This window comes from Arabidopsis lyrata (genome assembly GCF_000004255.2).
Source record: "Arabidopsis lyrata subsp. lyrata unplaced genomic scaffold ARALYscaffold_8, whole genome shotgun sequence".
Classification (NCBI taxonomy): Eukaryota; Viridiplantae; Streptophyta; class Magnoliopsida; order Brassicales; family Brassicaceae; genus Arabidopsis; species Arabidopsis lyrata.
In genome coordinates, this window is record NW_003302548.1 from 289503 (window position 1) to 302716 (window position 13214).

Here is a 13214-nt window from a genome sequence, read left to right on the forward strand (position 1 = left end):
ATAAAAAGTAAATAAATTGTTGGGAATTAAATATTATCTGAAATACAGAATAACCTAATATATTTGGTTTATGTATAACTAAAAAAAACAAGAGAGAATGCATAAATTATATATTTCAAGTTTTTAAATTTAGTTCCCAAATCCACAAATTTTATAAATTTAACTTGCACCTTGTATAATGTATAGACTAAATTTTATTTTGACAACTAAATCTACAAAATATACAAATAAATTTGCTCCTTCTGTAAAGAATAAAATCTCGAAATTAAATTTTAACTTTTTAGCTCCTAATTCTACAGATTATTTAGATAGAATTCATAGCTTATGTAGATTATAAGATCTACAAGCAGAAAATTTAGTCTGCAAAATTTATGAACCTTATAAATTAAAAATCTTTGAACCAAAGTTATAATTTTCTAGCTCCTTGAAAGTAATAGGTTCAAAATGTGAACTGAATAACAAATATTTTCAAATCTAGACGACAGCTTCTGAGTGAACATATCAAGTCCATAACTGTAAAAATTTGATTAAAACTACAATGCTAATTAGTTACCTAGTCACGTAATTAAGCCTTACGAATTATGACACTGAAATGTGAACTAAAAGAGAAAATAAGACACAATTTTGTCAACAAGTTCACATCATTTGTCTCTTATCTTACACTACCATGCAACATCTTAGATTATAATCTTTTTTACATGTCTAGATCGAAAAAATACTTAAAATGGACCCATTGACTCACTTCTGTAGGCAGACACTATAACTCTAAAAGTTATTTATGCATTGGTTGGTTTATGTGTATATTGAAGAGGTTGCACCAACGTTCATGTATACATGGGCTTTCTTGGGAAGCTGCTAAGCGAATCGATGCTCGATAAGAAAATGAGATTAATTGAAAGTTTCTCATGTTGAGAAACCCATTGAAGTCTTGAAGAAAATTGGTGATAAAGATCTCATTCGTCGTTTCTCTACGGATTAATTCGATAATTCAAATAGGTATATATGTATAATGTATCTATATTTATATAAGAATAATGATTCTAGTTCTACAAAATCATTACTAAGCTTTTTTCGATAAATTGCATGAATAAGTATAATAACTATTGAGGTATTTGCTCTTTCTAAGGATGCAAGGGCTGCTTCGTCTTGCGGTTGACTCTTTGCACCGAAGACGGTTGGTCCTGGAGATAAGGTACAACATGTTTGACGACATCTTCATCTGCCATTCTGATATGTTCACCGGCTACACTCACAAACTTCACTTTTCCAGCATCATCCAATGTTTTCAGACCTATCCAATCCTCTGTATAGAGCTTTGTCTGTTGAGCAGAGAGAAGAGGTTCAAATTCACCATCCGGATAAAACCCGAACCACGATGAATCTTTTGGAACAATAACCTTATCGTCCTGAAACTGTAAAACAAAAGCAGAATCATCAAGAGAGGAATTAAAAGATAGTTGAAAAGTAGAATGGTTTTGAAGAGACCAAACCTTGATAAGAACCAGGTTTTGTAAACTGGTGAAACGGTCTTTGTAAGTTGAGTTTCTTTGATTTGGTATCTCATTGTTAAGCTTAGGTAGATACTTAGAGTTTTCCAAGTACTTTGTCATATCCTGATAAATCAAAAACAAAGATTTTGTGATATCTCAAAATTTAAAATAGTTGTTTTGGTCATCAAGATATAATTGGTGAGTAGACATACAGTAGGAATTTTGAGATAACCACTAGGAGCAAGATGATCCTGCAGAGTTATTAAAGAATTTTAATTAATTTGTAACTAAGGATTTAATCCTAATAAAGAGAGAAAGAGATGTTTTACTTGAATGAAGTCGCTATAGATATCTCCCTTGATTAGCTCATCTGCTAACTTACAGAATAAACCAGACTTTAACAAGAAAAATACAATGTTGTTACTGTGATTGATTGATTAAAATTAAATCATAGAAAAAATAATTAGAGGAAATAATAAAAAAAAAGCTTACACCACACATAGGAACAGAGGATATCCCAGCATGAGGACCAGCCAAGGATATATAGTTGTAAACCGGAGGGCCACCGTCGCAGAACTCAATTAAGCCTCGAGCCACTAGGTTCCCCTGTTCCATCATTCATCAACATTACTGAAACTGAAACATGTAATAATGATTAAAAACCGATTTTAGATTTTTTTAAGAAAGTATCAAGAACCTGAGATCTTCCAACAATGTTGTATCCTTGACTCAACTCTTTCATTTGCTTCACCTTCTCACAAGCTATTTCCGCTTGCCGTGCAAGTGGCATTAACCATGAATCGCCTACTCCATTTCCAATTTCTCTGGATACCATACCAAAAAGAAGAGTTGGATCAAACCAAATACATCATCATAGTTAACGACTTTGGACGTTTTAGATACCAATAATACACAACTCTTTCTACATGTCCCCATCTTTCGGTTATCAAAACGGATAAACTATTTTGTGGATTGACTTACAAGCAAAAGCCAGGAGAGCCAGAGAGGTTAGTGAGAAGCTGTGTGAAGTTAGCATCTCTAGCATTAGAACATTGAGCTGAGATTCCATGAAGCATTATGAACGGAACTGAAACAGAAACATGAACCATGGCTAATAATGCAACCGCCACCACAACACAAGACCGCTTCAAACCTTTATTTCCCATTGACAAACGCAAAAGTTGCGATTAGCGATTATGGTTATGTGTTTTTTCTTTTTCTTTTTTAATGTTTATGTGTCTCCAAGAACTTTTGAGATGGGAATATATAAAGGGAACAGAAAGAGTGTGTGATGTGGTTGGAAGTTGCGGCCAAGTAAGAAAGAATTAGATGAAAAAAATGGACGGTGCTGATTAGTTAATATCTTCTTGCATTTGCATTAACTCTCTTCTTCATCATCTTTCTTCTTCTTCCTCCTATGTTATCTTCTCGCTGCCTCTTTTAATAGGGCACGTATATATGTGTCTATGTATTTATAACATAGCATATACTAAAGGGGATTTCATATTTTGATCTTTACAATAACTTATAAATCCAATCATATTTACTATTGTATAAGAATTTGTTTTATTACAAAATTTTTGTGAATTAACTTTTTTAGGGATAAATATTTGATAATTTATTTGTCTATTTAAATATTTGTAATTGCCATTTATCTATTGAAAATTGAGAATAGGAAAATAAAAGTAAAGATATATGTGAATGTGTGTTGTTGTTGAGGGATAAATTGTCACTGTCACTTGTTTACTTATTGTGCTTCTTTCGTTAGCCAATCACATTTCTAGATCTTAGTTTGGTTCCATCTCCCCCAGGTAAAAATATCTCCATAACTATATTCCAATAAAATATATTTGAGAGTACATGTTTTGACGTTTGATATCGAATACTATTTGTTATAACTTTCTCCCATATTTGGAATGAAAAATCAAGGAAACATAGAAGTATAGGCTACCAAAGAAATCAATAAATCCAGACATCACTCTCTCATGCCAGTGCCACTACTTGGTACCTACTTGCCATTGACAGAGATTTTTGCTTTCTCTATGATAAAAAAAAAAAAAAAAATCAATAAATCAAACACTTGGAATGATTGGTGTTGAAATGACAAATTCTATGTTATCCAACCATATATTTTGAATGATTCGAATTTTAATGAGTTTTTAAATGATTTTGGGTGATTTTAGATTAATTGTTATGACTTATTGTAAAGTTCTTCCAAATTTCATTTAAAACCATGTGATTTAAATTTTTGCAGTTTTAACTTACAAAATCTTCTAAACCACCTTAAAGTCATCAAACTCTAGTGGTTAAAATATTTCCATAATAGTGGGTTTGATGGTACATTTTTGGAATCATTATTTATTTCAATAACACTGGATTTTATAGAACTTTTTAAAATTGATGATTGAATAACATAGGATTTGTCATTTTAACACAAAATAATTCCAAATGCTATTACACCACCTTAACACTCAAAAACATTCAAAATACATGGTTGAACATTTTTGGTAAGCAACTAAAATCTACAAAATATGTAAATGTATTTGTTCCTTTCGTAAGTAGTATGAAATCTACGAATAAAATTATAACCTTTTTAGCTCCAAAATACAAAAATTATATAAATAGAATTTATAGATAATGTAAGTTATAATATCTACAAACAAAAGTTTTTCAGCTCATGAATCTGCATAATCTGTGAATACAATTCATAATTAAACTAAATGAATTTCTTAGCTTATAAATCATAAAAACCTACAAATATAACTCGTCTTATTACAGGTCTTGTGAGGGCTCCATTGCATGAAAATGTGAACTGAATAATAAATACGTTCAAGTCTAGACGACAGTTTCTGAGCAAACATATCAAATCCATAACCAGTAACTGTGAATATTGATTATACATTCTTGTACTCATTAGTAGTCTCGCAAATCTTACGAATTATGACTCTGAAATGTGAACGCAAAGAGAGAAGAAGACACAATTTTGTCAACAAGTTCACACCATTTGTCTCTAATATCACTACCATCCAACAACACCTTAGATTGGATTCTCATTTCAATTTCAATCCTTTTTTTTTCACATTTTTAGATCGAAATAATACTCAAAATGGACCCATTAGCTCACTTCTGTATGGAGACAATACAAGTTCTTGATCAAGACCGCTTCAACAAGCACTAAGGAGATGCATTTAAGAACCATAATTGATTCCAAAATAACTTAGGCACTTTGTGGTCCACAAATACAGAGAAGACAACAAAACTAAACCTTAATATTCGTCTACATGATCATGTGAGCTAATGAGTTTTACCTGTTAAGAATTTTTATTGATTCGATTCGTTTCTGGCTTTTCAACACAATCCTTTCAAGCAGCTGACCAATTCATTTTAAGAAGAAACTACTTTGCTTTAGCATGCTTCTTCACTTTTCTTGTAAACGCAAACTCTCCGAATTTATGCCCAACTTTCCCCTCTGTGATCTTACAACGCACATGAGTTTTGCCGTTGTAGATTCTCACCGCCGAATCAACATACTCTGGCAGAATCGTTGATCTTCTTGACCATATTTTCCTGTTCAGTGCTGCATTTTTCTTCTTCATCAGGAATGCGTCAACGAATGGATCTTTCCATACAGATCGGCTCACCATTTTATTGTCTTTCTTCTCAGCTTCTTCTATACTCTCATCTACAGACAATGGTAAACTTGGCCAATCTTTCGCAACGTTTACACGGATGTTAAACCCATTCAGCTCCTATTTAACCATCCCAAAACCAACAGAAGGGGAAAGTTAACCATACAACACAACAATTGACATGATAGGTAAAAGATTCTTTAGATTTCTAACCTGTCCATTCATTGCTGAAATAGCAGAGTTGGCAGAATCCTCACTTATGAAGTTAACAAATCCATAACCTCTAGACTTCCCAGTCACTTTGTTTGTCATGACTCTTGCTGCACAACCAAAGATACAACAAGATACTACTAGTTCAATACACAAGACTGAAATGATTAAATATATTGACCGTAGTCAGCAATCAGCAAGATACTTAAGTCCCGAAGCACACCTAAGCGAAAACAAAAATACCATATTGCAAAAGCTCATCAACACCAATTATTTATGGTATAACGATAGACTATAACAGCTTAATCCAAGCCACATATCCTTGAATGGTTTATACATTAACTAGCGCAAACAAAAACACGTTGGTAAGATCCAGGGCATACCCTCTGTCACTCCATTGAAGTTAGAGAAAGCGTCCTTCAAGGACTGCTCATCAGTTCCGGGTGATAGACCTGGGACAAGATTAAGAGTGACCAAAACATTTAAACTGCAATACACGAGAAAGCAGAGTAACAATACATTCACAAGTGCAAAAAGAATCAATCAGATAGGAAGTTATAATTACCACCAATATAAAGTTTAGTGGACATGTAGCGGAGAGAACCGAGCATTGATGTCACTGGAACATTTCTGTTTTGGATAACCCCATGTTTCAAGTGACCACCGAGTTTGGTGCAGAAAGCCATACTAGATGCCTGTAAACGATGAAACTATATCAACAAAGCCATGAAAAGTTCAACTAGGATTAGTATTTCAAGTGTAAGTAAACCACAGACCATGGCAATTAGGTCAAACAACATTGTCTCAAATGTACAAAAATACTGATAAGTCCAATACCCAATGGCAAAGCAAAAAAAAATTGAAAGCTTTGTTGGAAGCAGAAATACTCAGTTTCCTGATCTTCAAAACCTAAATTATGGAACAACATCATTGAATTTTACAGTTGAAAATCCAAATTAGAGACATTTAATCACATTAATGAGTAAATCAAAGAAACAGAGAGCTTAGAACCCTAAACTAAGTTCTTGTATCGCTGATGATCTATATTCCTCAATTGATTACAAAATGAAGCAGATCAGACCTAATTAAACACGTAACATTACACCTCTCACTTAGATTAGAACGACCCAGTTCGTGAATTTCGCAGAAATGATGAAGTACAGAGAAAGGAAACCATTGAAACGTACCAGTTAAGAACGACCAAGAACCCTAGACGAATCTGGTGAAAATGTTTCCGCCTTACCAATTTTTGGGCGGTCTGGATCTGATCATAACTTGTTTTTACCCAAACTGGGCCGTTAGTACTAAAACTAATGGGCCCAATTTACCCCGGGGTAAGCCCAATAAGTTAAATTACTAGTCTTGTGATGGCTTCATTGAACTAACACAGCTGCAAAATGTCTCAAGTAAAGAACAAAGAAACACCTTCGTGTAGAAGACAGCTTCTGACATATCAAATCACCATAACCATTAACTGTCTCAAAATTTGATTATAAATAGGATCAATAGTAATTATTAGTCTAACAAATCTTATGACTTATGAACTCACAGAGAGAGAAGAAGAAGGCACAATTTTGTCAACAAATTCACACCATTTGTCTCTAATCTTACACTACACAATCCAACATCTTAGATGGGTTCTCATTTAAATTAATCTTTTTTTACATTTATAGATCCAAAGAATATTCAAAATGGACCCATTGCATCACTTCTGTTTACAGACAACACAAGTTCTTGATGATTGTGATGATCAGGAACGCTTCATCAAGTACTGCGGAGATGCATCATCGGTTGGTTCTTGGAGGAGTTCACGGGCAAGTCTTACTGGTCTGTCTTGTAGATACGCAATGTCGCTGTTTGGTGCTGTTATGAGATGATGGTCCGATCCTTCTCCATCTGTTTCGTATGACACAGAAGATGCAACTGATTCTTCTGATCCATCGTTATCATCTACAATGGAGGTAAATAAAACACAACTGGTGTCATCAGAAATCCAAAAGCGTATTGCAGTTTTTTTGGAGTTAAGTAGAGAAAACATGATAAACTTACCAGAGAACTCGAGGGCTTCGGGATGATTAACCGATGAGAGCTGTATGCTTTCTGGAAGGATACAGTTACAGAAAGAACCTGGAGGTATTCAAGAACAAGCAACCATGAAAATATAAATGTCAAACAACAACAACCAATTAAGAAATAATAAGCTGGAATAAGAAAGTTATCTTACCTACTCGAGCCATCCGATTAATCCATCCAGGAATAGGCTTTCCTGTTACCTGCAAGCATACTTCTTCAGTGAAATGGTTGCAGTTCTTGGCGATTAAATGGTATGTGTCCCCATGATACTTTCTCGAAAGCTTCTCCATGAATGAGCGGAAATCTGTGCGAGACATGCTGGTGGTTCCCAGCAAAACTGACCGCCTAAAGATGAAACCTGGACAGCTCCTAGGTTCAACCTCAAATACCCCACTGCTCGAATACTCGTGAGCCCCATATCCATATTCGAAACCATGAGCTAGTAGTAGACATAGCAAAGTGAAAAAAACTTCACATTAGATAAACATTTAGCAACAATAACAGCTTCAGTAGAAGTAGCGTTATAACTCATCATTAGGCAAGTTCTAATTATTGAAAGAGATAGTTTCAGACGATAAGGCAGGATTTGAAAAAGCATTCCATTCTAGAGGGATTCCTCAAAACTTGTTCCACTTTTTCCTTGTAATTATGTATTCCATAGCTAATATAATAAAAACCATTGTCTAAAGAACCAAGCATTGTCACCTAATCAATAAACCACAACTTGTCAGAACAAAGTATCATTGTTCCTATTCAAGACTAGAGTACATTGATAACATGATAAACCAGCTATGGATGAAAGCAAATAGAAAGCAATGAACTAGGCAGGATACATAGACTAATAGTAAATAGTAATGAACATGGCAGAGAAAAGTTTTGGATAGGTCAAGTAAGTTATAGAGAAGAAGCTGCAATTACCCTCAATGCCAGAGTGAAATATGCCAAGACCGAACCAATAGAGATAATTGTTGACAGGAGTCAGATCATAGACGTTGAGATAAACAGGCGTGAGACAGCCTTCTCCAGTTGTCTCTGCTTCTTCCTTGTCCTCACCTGAACATAAGCTTGAGCTCAAACCAAGCACCCGCATTTTACACAAACGAAGAACTGTCTCTCCCAATTCAAACAATCATCATGTTCCTCCTCCTAAAATCTCTGCAAAAAAACTAAAATGAAAAGGAAGAGAAGCTAAAAAGTAAACAATCTGTTCACATAATTGAACATTTAGGGATCCAAAAGAGAAACTGCTTTGGTAGAGCTAGTGAGAACAGAACAAAGAACCCGATTCAGAGCAAAATTACGGAATCTTTCAAGTAAATCTTAAAGATTGCTAAATCAAGAAAACCCATCAATCAAAAACCAAACTTTAGAGAAAAAGGAACTAAAGGATAAACGAATCTGGAGCCCTAATTATACGAGGATTGTCCCCAAAAAAAAGAAACGGATCCAGACGAACAAAAATCGAAATCGAGAGAGCTCTTAGTCTCAAACATTACACGGAAAACAAATCCTTGGAGAGAAGATGAAGAGAGAGCTTACATGAGAATCTCAAATTGGGGAGAGAGAGAGAGAGAGAGAGAGAGAGAGAGAGAGAGAGATTGGAAAAAAACTGTTTTTTTTTTTTTTTTTTTTTTTTTTTCCGGCTGATATACGAAAAGGGGAAAGAGAGATTGCAAAGGGAAATTGCGTTATGATCGACATTGCAAAGTTTTGTAATAAGAGAGAATAACCGAAATGTCTTTAATTAAAAAACCTACTCACTCTAAGTCTAAGTGAAATTAAATTTCCTTTCTTAATTACTTCTTATAACTCCGTAGTCCTTCCTAATCAAGAAATGATATAAAACATCTGACAAACTGACGTTGTTGGTCATTGTTACTCGTTTGCAATGTATGTTACAAATGCAATGTTGTCTTCTTTAAAAATTTCCATGGATAATCAGTAATCTGTAACATTGAGGGGAAAAAAAAGAGTGGAAGCTGTAGATATTTCTTTACATCCTTGGTTATAGATAGAATGTATTCAATAACTAAATAATGATTGTTTTTTTTTTTGTTTTGTTTATTCAAATTAAGTAGATCAAGTTAGAATGTTCGATATAGCTTCTGTTATAAGGTTTATCCAAATTCTTTGTATTTGGATTTTTTAGCACAACCCTTGTTTATTTGTAGCATATAGTGAAATTTGTCATGAATACATGTGGGTGTGTGTATCTTAGTTTTATGGATACCACAAACATGACTGATCAAACTGATACACATAAGACTGTGGACGGAAACCTAAAACGTATGTCCAGGTTGTATCACAAAAACCAAAGTCAATTTCATATATGATGACAGAAGATGAACAATCACATACCAATTAAACAAAGCTTAGAAACACGAAACAACCCTCACTAGACTTGGAACGTACACGTAGCTCTTCATTATGTCTGTTTTGGTCTCACTCATGTTTATATTTCATTTAGGTTAATTGCTTTTTCTGTCTTTGTATTTGTTAAGAAAAGAAGCATGAAAACCCCATGTTACATGTCAAAGAACGAGCTAGAGGCGGCAATGCAGATCTTTGTTGATCACGAAACTTAAAAAAAAAAAAAAAAACTGTGTTAAAGTAAATGCAACAAGTATGTATGAAACATTTGTTTGCCAAAACATGAATATGATCAAAGATAACGGTGAGAAAGAAAAAAACAAAAAAAACAGAAGGTTTGCGTGAAGCTTACTTAGACCACTTCCATCAAGAGTTTATATAATAGTGAAAAGCTAAAAATAACAATAAATATAGGTGGATATCTAGTTAAAAATCCATCTCAAAGAAAAATCTTCGTCTCTTTTTCTTTTGCCTCCTACACCTTCTCGGATTTGAATCAAACTTGGAACATAATTAAACAAAAACGGCCAAGATGATTCGGCTACTCCGAAATTAACTTCTCTCACTTTGTTGTCCTCTCCAACAATGTGGACCAAATTTTTGCGGTCGTATTCATCCTTTCCGAAGTAATTATCACAACATATACGACGACTTTTTTCTCGGCATCGACCAAGAAACTTATGCCAGAACAAATAAATAGTTCGGACGGGAAATCCACTGCTAAGACCATGCTCCAAGACACCACTTTGGTCTCACCAATCTTACTTGTTACCCATATCTCTGTCCTTGATGTATTATCGCGCTGTAACAAGACCGAAAGCTTATCTTCTCTAACAACGGATAGAGACGCAGTTTTATAATCAGGGCACTGATACGGAAGACGTAGACGTCTAAATCTTTCAGTTGTATAATCAAAACTGACCAGAAATACGTTGTGATTTTTCTCTTTCTCATCTGACGCAAACCAGTAAGTATTTCCCTTTAAAGACACGCCGTAATCAGTATATCTTTGGAGGATGCAGTCACAAGTGACATCAAGAAACCTCCATGAATGAGAGTTAATTTCATAGATTGCGAGTTCTTGGTTCTTGAAGCCATAACCACTATAGCCCAATATTTTGTAGCTATTACTGTAGGATTTGTCTTGGTAGGATCCCAAAGCATAGTAGTAGCAACGATTATTGGGTTCGATCCACCTAGTTTGACCAGTACACGGGTTCCAAACCACGATTCTAGTGTCGTCGGTGCATAACAATAAGCCGTCACAATGAGAGACTTGAGAAATCTCGAATTGATCTTCTAAACTAGAAACGGAGTCGATTAGCTTAAGTTCACCTGTGGCCTCTACAGATGGAATTCCATGGAAACTGACACTCATGGAACAAACCCTAGACTCGTTCAACATGAGATTCAGAAACTGCTTTGGGGCTTTATCCAAGTGTTTTCTTATGAATCTCCCATTTTTGAATAAATTGTTCCATTGTTTGCAAGTAGATCGTAACTGCTTCAGAGATGTGGCCGGAACGCGACAAAGTATCTCCTCTAACAAATCTCCTGGAAGGTCCGACATCACCAATGTGTTTCTCATCTTTAGGGTTTAGGTTTTTTTTTTCGTTTGCTCTGTGCTCCTCGCTTTTAATATATATATATATATATATATATATATATATATTATTTCTTTATTCATAAGATAACTTCTTCTCTTCGTACATAGTTTATATGTTTTCTAATATTCCTCCAATATGGTTCGTGTTTTATGATTTTACAAGTCACTAGTATTTTTTTTTTTTTTTTTTTTCACTAAAAGATTTGATTTCATTGATAAACTTTAAACCGAAATACAAAGAGCTGGCAAGGATCTCAATCCCTCCAGAAACAAAGCTGGCGAGTACATGAAGGGGGGTGTATTGAATTAAAGATTTGGGTGGATTTGGTGGAATTTAGGAAATTTTGGATTTTGAGAAAGTTATGTGATTTTTTAGGATACTTTTGGTGGAATTGTTAGAATTTTCATTTTAGAAAAGGAAATACTAGTTTGTTATTTGGTGAGATTTAAGAGATAATATTGGATGATTTGGTGAGATTTTTAAAACAAAAATAGGAAAACTGGATTTACAAAAAAAACTTATCTCCAACATTGTCTAGAAAATTTGGGATCTCTTTGCAACGTTGCTTTACAAAAAAATAGAAAAATTGGATTCTCTCTGCAACACGTTCCAAAACACGTTCAACGTTGTTTGTGGTAAAAAATAAAGAAATCATGGTGTGTTGTGGTTATAAAAAAGTTTATGTTTTTGTATTAGGATTTCAAATTAAAAACTTGAAACTGAGAGAGATTTTGTTGGTAATGAATTTGATTTGCCATTGAAATCTTTTGTTTTTTTCTGCAAGTGAAGAACAAAAAAAAGGTGACAGATTTGTTTTGACTTTTGACGATGAGAATGAGAAAGTGAAAGGACAACTTCTCTTATGTTTATTTTGTTAAAAGAAGTTTTTTTCAAATAACACCTCTCAAGGTGTGATTTCTTTAATTGAATTTCTCATGTAAAATTGTATCCAAAGTCTCCCAAAATCAATGTTATGGCTTTTTTAAAAAAACAAAGTTGTGTTTTCAATAACAGTTGATTTGATATCAAGTTTAGAAATTATAGTTTGAATAACAAGAGATTGTGAGTAATTTTATTGAAATCTCAATTTCAATAACATTGGATTTGAGAAGAGATTTGAAAATCACAAATTCAATAACAGATGATTTTAGTAAAAACCCAAAATTTTCTAAAATCCTAATTCCAATACACCCCCTGAAGACTCCCAGAGCCAAAAGCCCAAACGAGGGAAGCTTACAAACTCAATACAAATTTTACACAAAGACCAAAACCAACAATGCAAAGCTAACAAAGATAAATCTCTAAAACCAAATGTAGCCGGATGAGAAGCTTGAAAAGGTCTCCAAGACCAGGAAGACGACGATGCAGGAGATCTTCGTCCGAAGATGAAGAAGACTCAGAGAAAAGGCATGAAACAAACTCTCGCGGAAGCGAAAGGATAGTGCTGCAGCCAAACAGATTAGCAAGGGATATGTAGAACCGAGATGAAGAAGAGCACCAGCAAAAGAATGAAAAGACACCCCTTTCTCAACTGCTACATGTCCAAATGAAACTCAACCCAGTACCTCTAGAAACGCTTCACCACAGGAAGAGAAGAGGAAACAGCTGCTGAAATGCTCCAATAGAACTTATTTAAATAAACGATGAGGAAGGAAGCTTCATCTGCTGGCCGAGGTTAATGACTTCTTCAACTAAAAGGTGATAACCTTACCTGTTCTCCCACAAGAAGTCATCAGGGCTGACCAAAAGGCTAGAAAAAATTCAAACGCAGCTAAGCAGAAATAACTTGGATTCACAGAGAATCGAAACGGTTGACAAAGGAGACCAATCGAATC

At 34.3% G+C, this 13214-nt stretch overlaps 4 protein-coding genes across 8 annotated transcripts; all 4 read right to left on the reverse strand.

Annotated features, from left to right (window-relative positions):
* Nucleotides 1–1044: 1044 nt before the first annotated feature.
* On the reverse strand, nucleotides 1045–2891 carry LOC9301200 (palmitoyl-protein thioesterase 1). Its single transcript, XM_002865080.2, has 7 exons — nucleotides 2472–2891; nucleotides 2188–2314; nucleotides 1983–2096; nucleotides 1820–1885; nucleotides 1703–1741; nucleotides 1491–1613; nucleotides 1045–1412 (listed from the first exon to the last, which is right to left on the reverse strand). Exons 1-7 carry the CDS (start codon nucleotides 2654–2656, stop codon nucleotides 1122–1124), a joined length of 945 nt encoding a protein of 314 aa, XP_002865126.1. The 5' UTR covers nucleotides 2657–2891; the 3' UTR covers nucleotides 1045–1121.
* Nucleotides 2892–4588: 1697 nt separating this feature from the next.
* Nucleotides 4589–6598, reverse strand: LOC110225839 (40S ribosomal protein S19, mitochondrial). 3 transcript variants are annotated; one of them, XM_021015922.1, is made up of 5 exons: nucleotides 6517–6598; nucleotides 5895–6024; nucleotides 5713–5781; nucleotides 5333–5439; nucleotides 4589–5239 (listed from the first exon to the last, which is right to left on the reverse strand). In XM_021015922.1, the coding sequence occupies exons 2-5, from the start codon at nucleotides 6013–6015 to the stop codon at nucleotides 4886–4888; spliced, it is 651 nt and encodes a 216-aa protein (XP_020871581.1). In that variant the 5' UTR covers nucleotides 6016–6024; nucleotides 6517–6598; the 3' UTR covers nucleotides 4589–4885. The 3 variants fall into 3 exon arrangements, with proteins under 3 accessions (XP_020871581.1, XP_020871583.1, XP_020871582.1); XM_021015924.1 differs by having other exon boundaries at nucleotides 5895–6039; nucleotides 6517–6577; XM_021015923.1 differs by lacking the exon at nucleotides 6517–6598 and adding an exon at nucleotides 6411–6497.
* A 228-nt stretch (nucleotides 6599–6826) lies between these two features.
* On the reverse strand, nucleotides 6827–8981 carry LOC9301201 (deSI-like protein At4g17486). Of its 3 annotated transcripts, none has more exons than XM_021015421.1 (5): nucleotides 8942–8981; nucleotides 8321–8568; nucleotides 7554–7841; nucleotides 7379–7456; nucleotides 6827–7279 (listed from the first exon to the last, which is right to left on the reverse strand). In XM_021015421.1, exons 2-5 carry the CDS (start codon nucleotides 8490–8492, stop codon nucleotides 7080–7082), a joined length of 738 nt encoding a protein of 245 aa, XP_020871080.1. In that variant the 5' UTR covers nucleotides 8493–8568; nucleotides 8942–8981; the 3' UTR covers nucleotides 6827–7079. The 3 variants fall into 3 exon arrangements, with proteins under 3 accessions (XP_020871080.1, XP_020871081.1, XP_020871079.1); XM_021015422.1 differs by having other exon boundaries at nucleotides 8321–8557; nucleotides 8942–8960; XM_021015420.1 differs by lacking the exon at nucleotides 8942–8981 and having other exon boundaries at nucleotides 8321–8933.
* Nucleotides 8982–10230: 1249 nt separating this feature from the next.
* Nucleotides 10231–11451, reverse strand: LOC9301202 (probable F-box protein At5g47300). Its single transcript, XM_021016096.1, has one exon. The coding sequence runs from the start codon at nucleotides 11358–11360 to the stop codon at nucleotides 10335–10337; it is 1026 nt and encodes a 341-aa protein (XP_020871755.1). The 5' UTR covers nucleotides 11361–11451; the 3' UTR covers nucleotides 10231–10334.
* Nucleotides 11452–13214: the final 1763 nt, after the last annotated feature.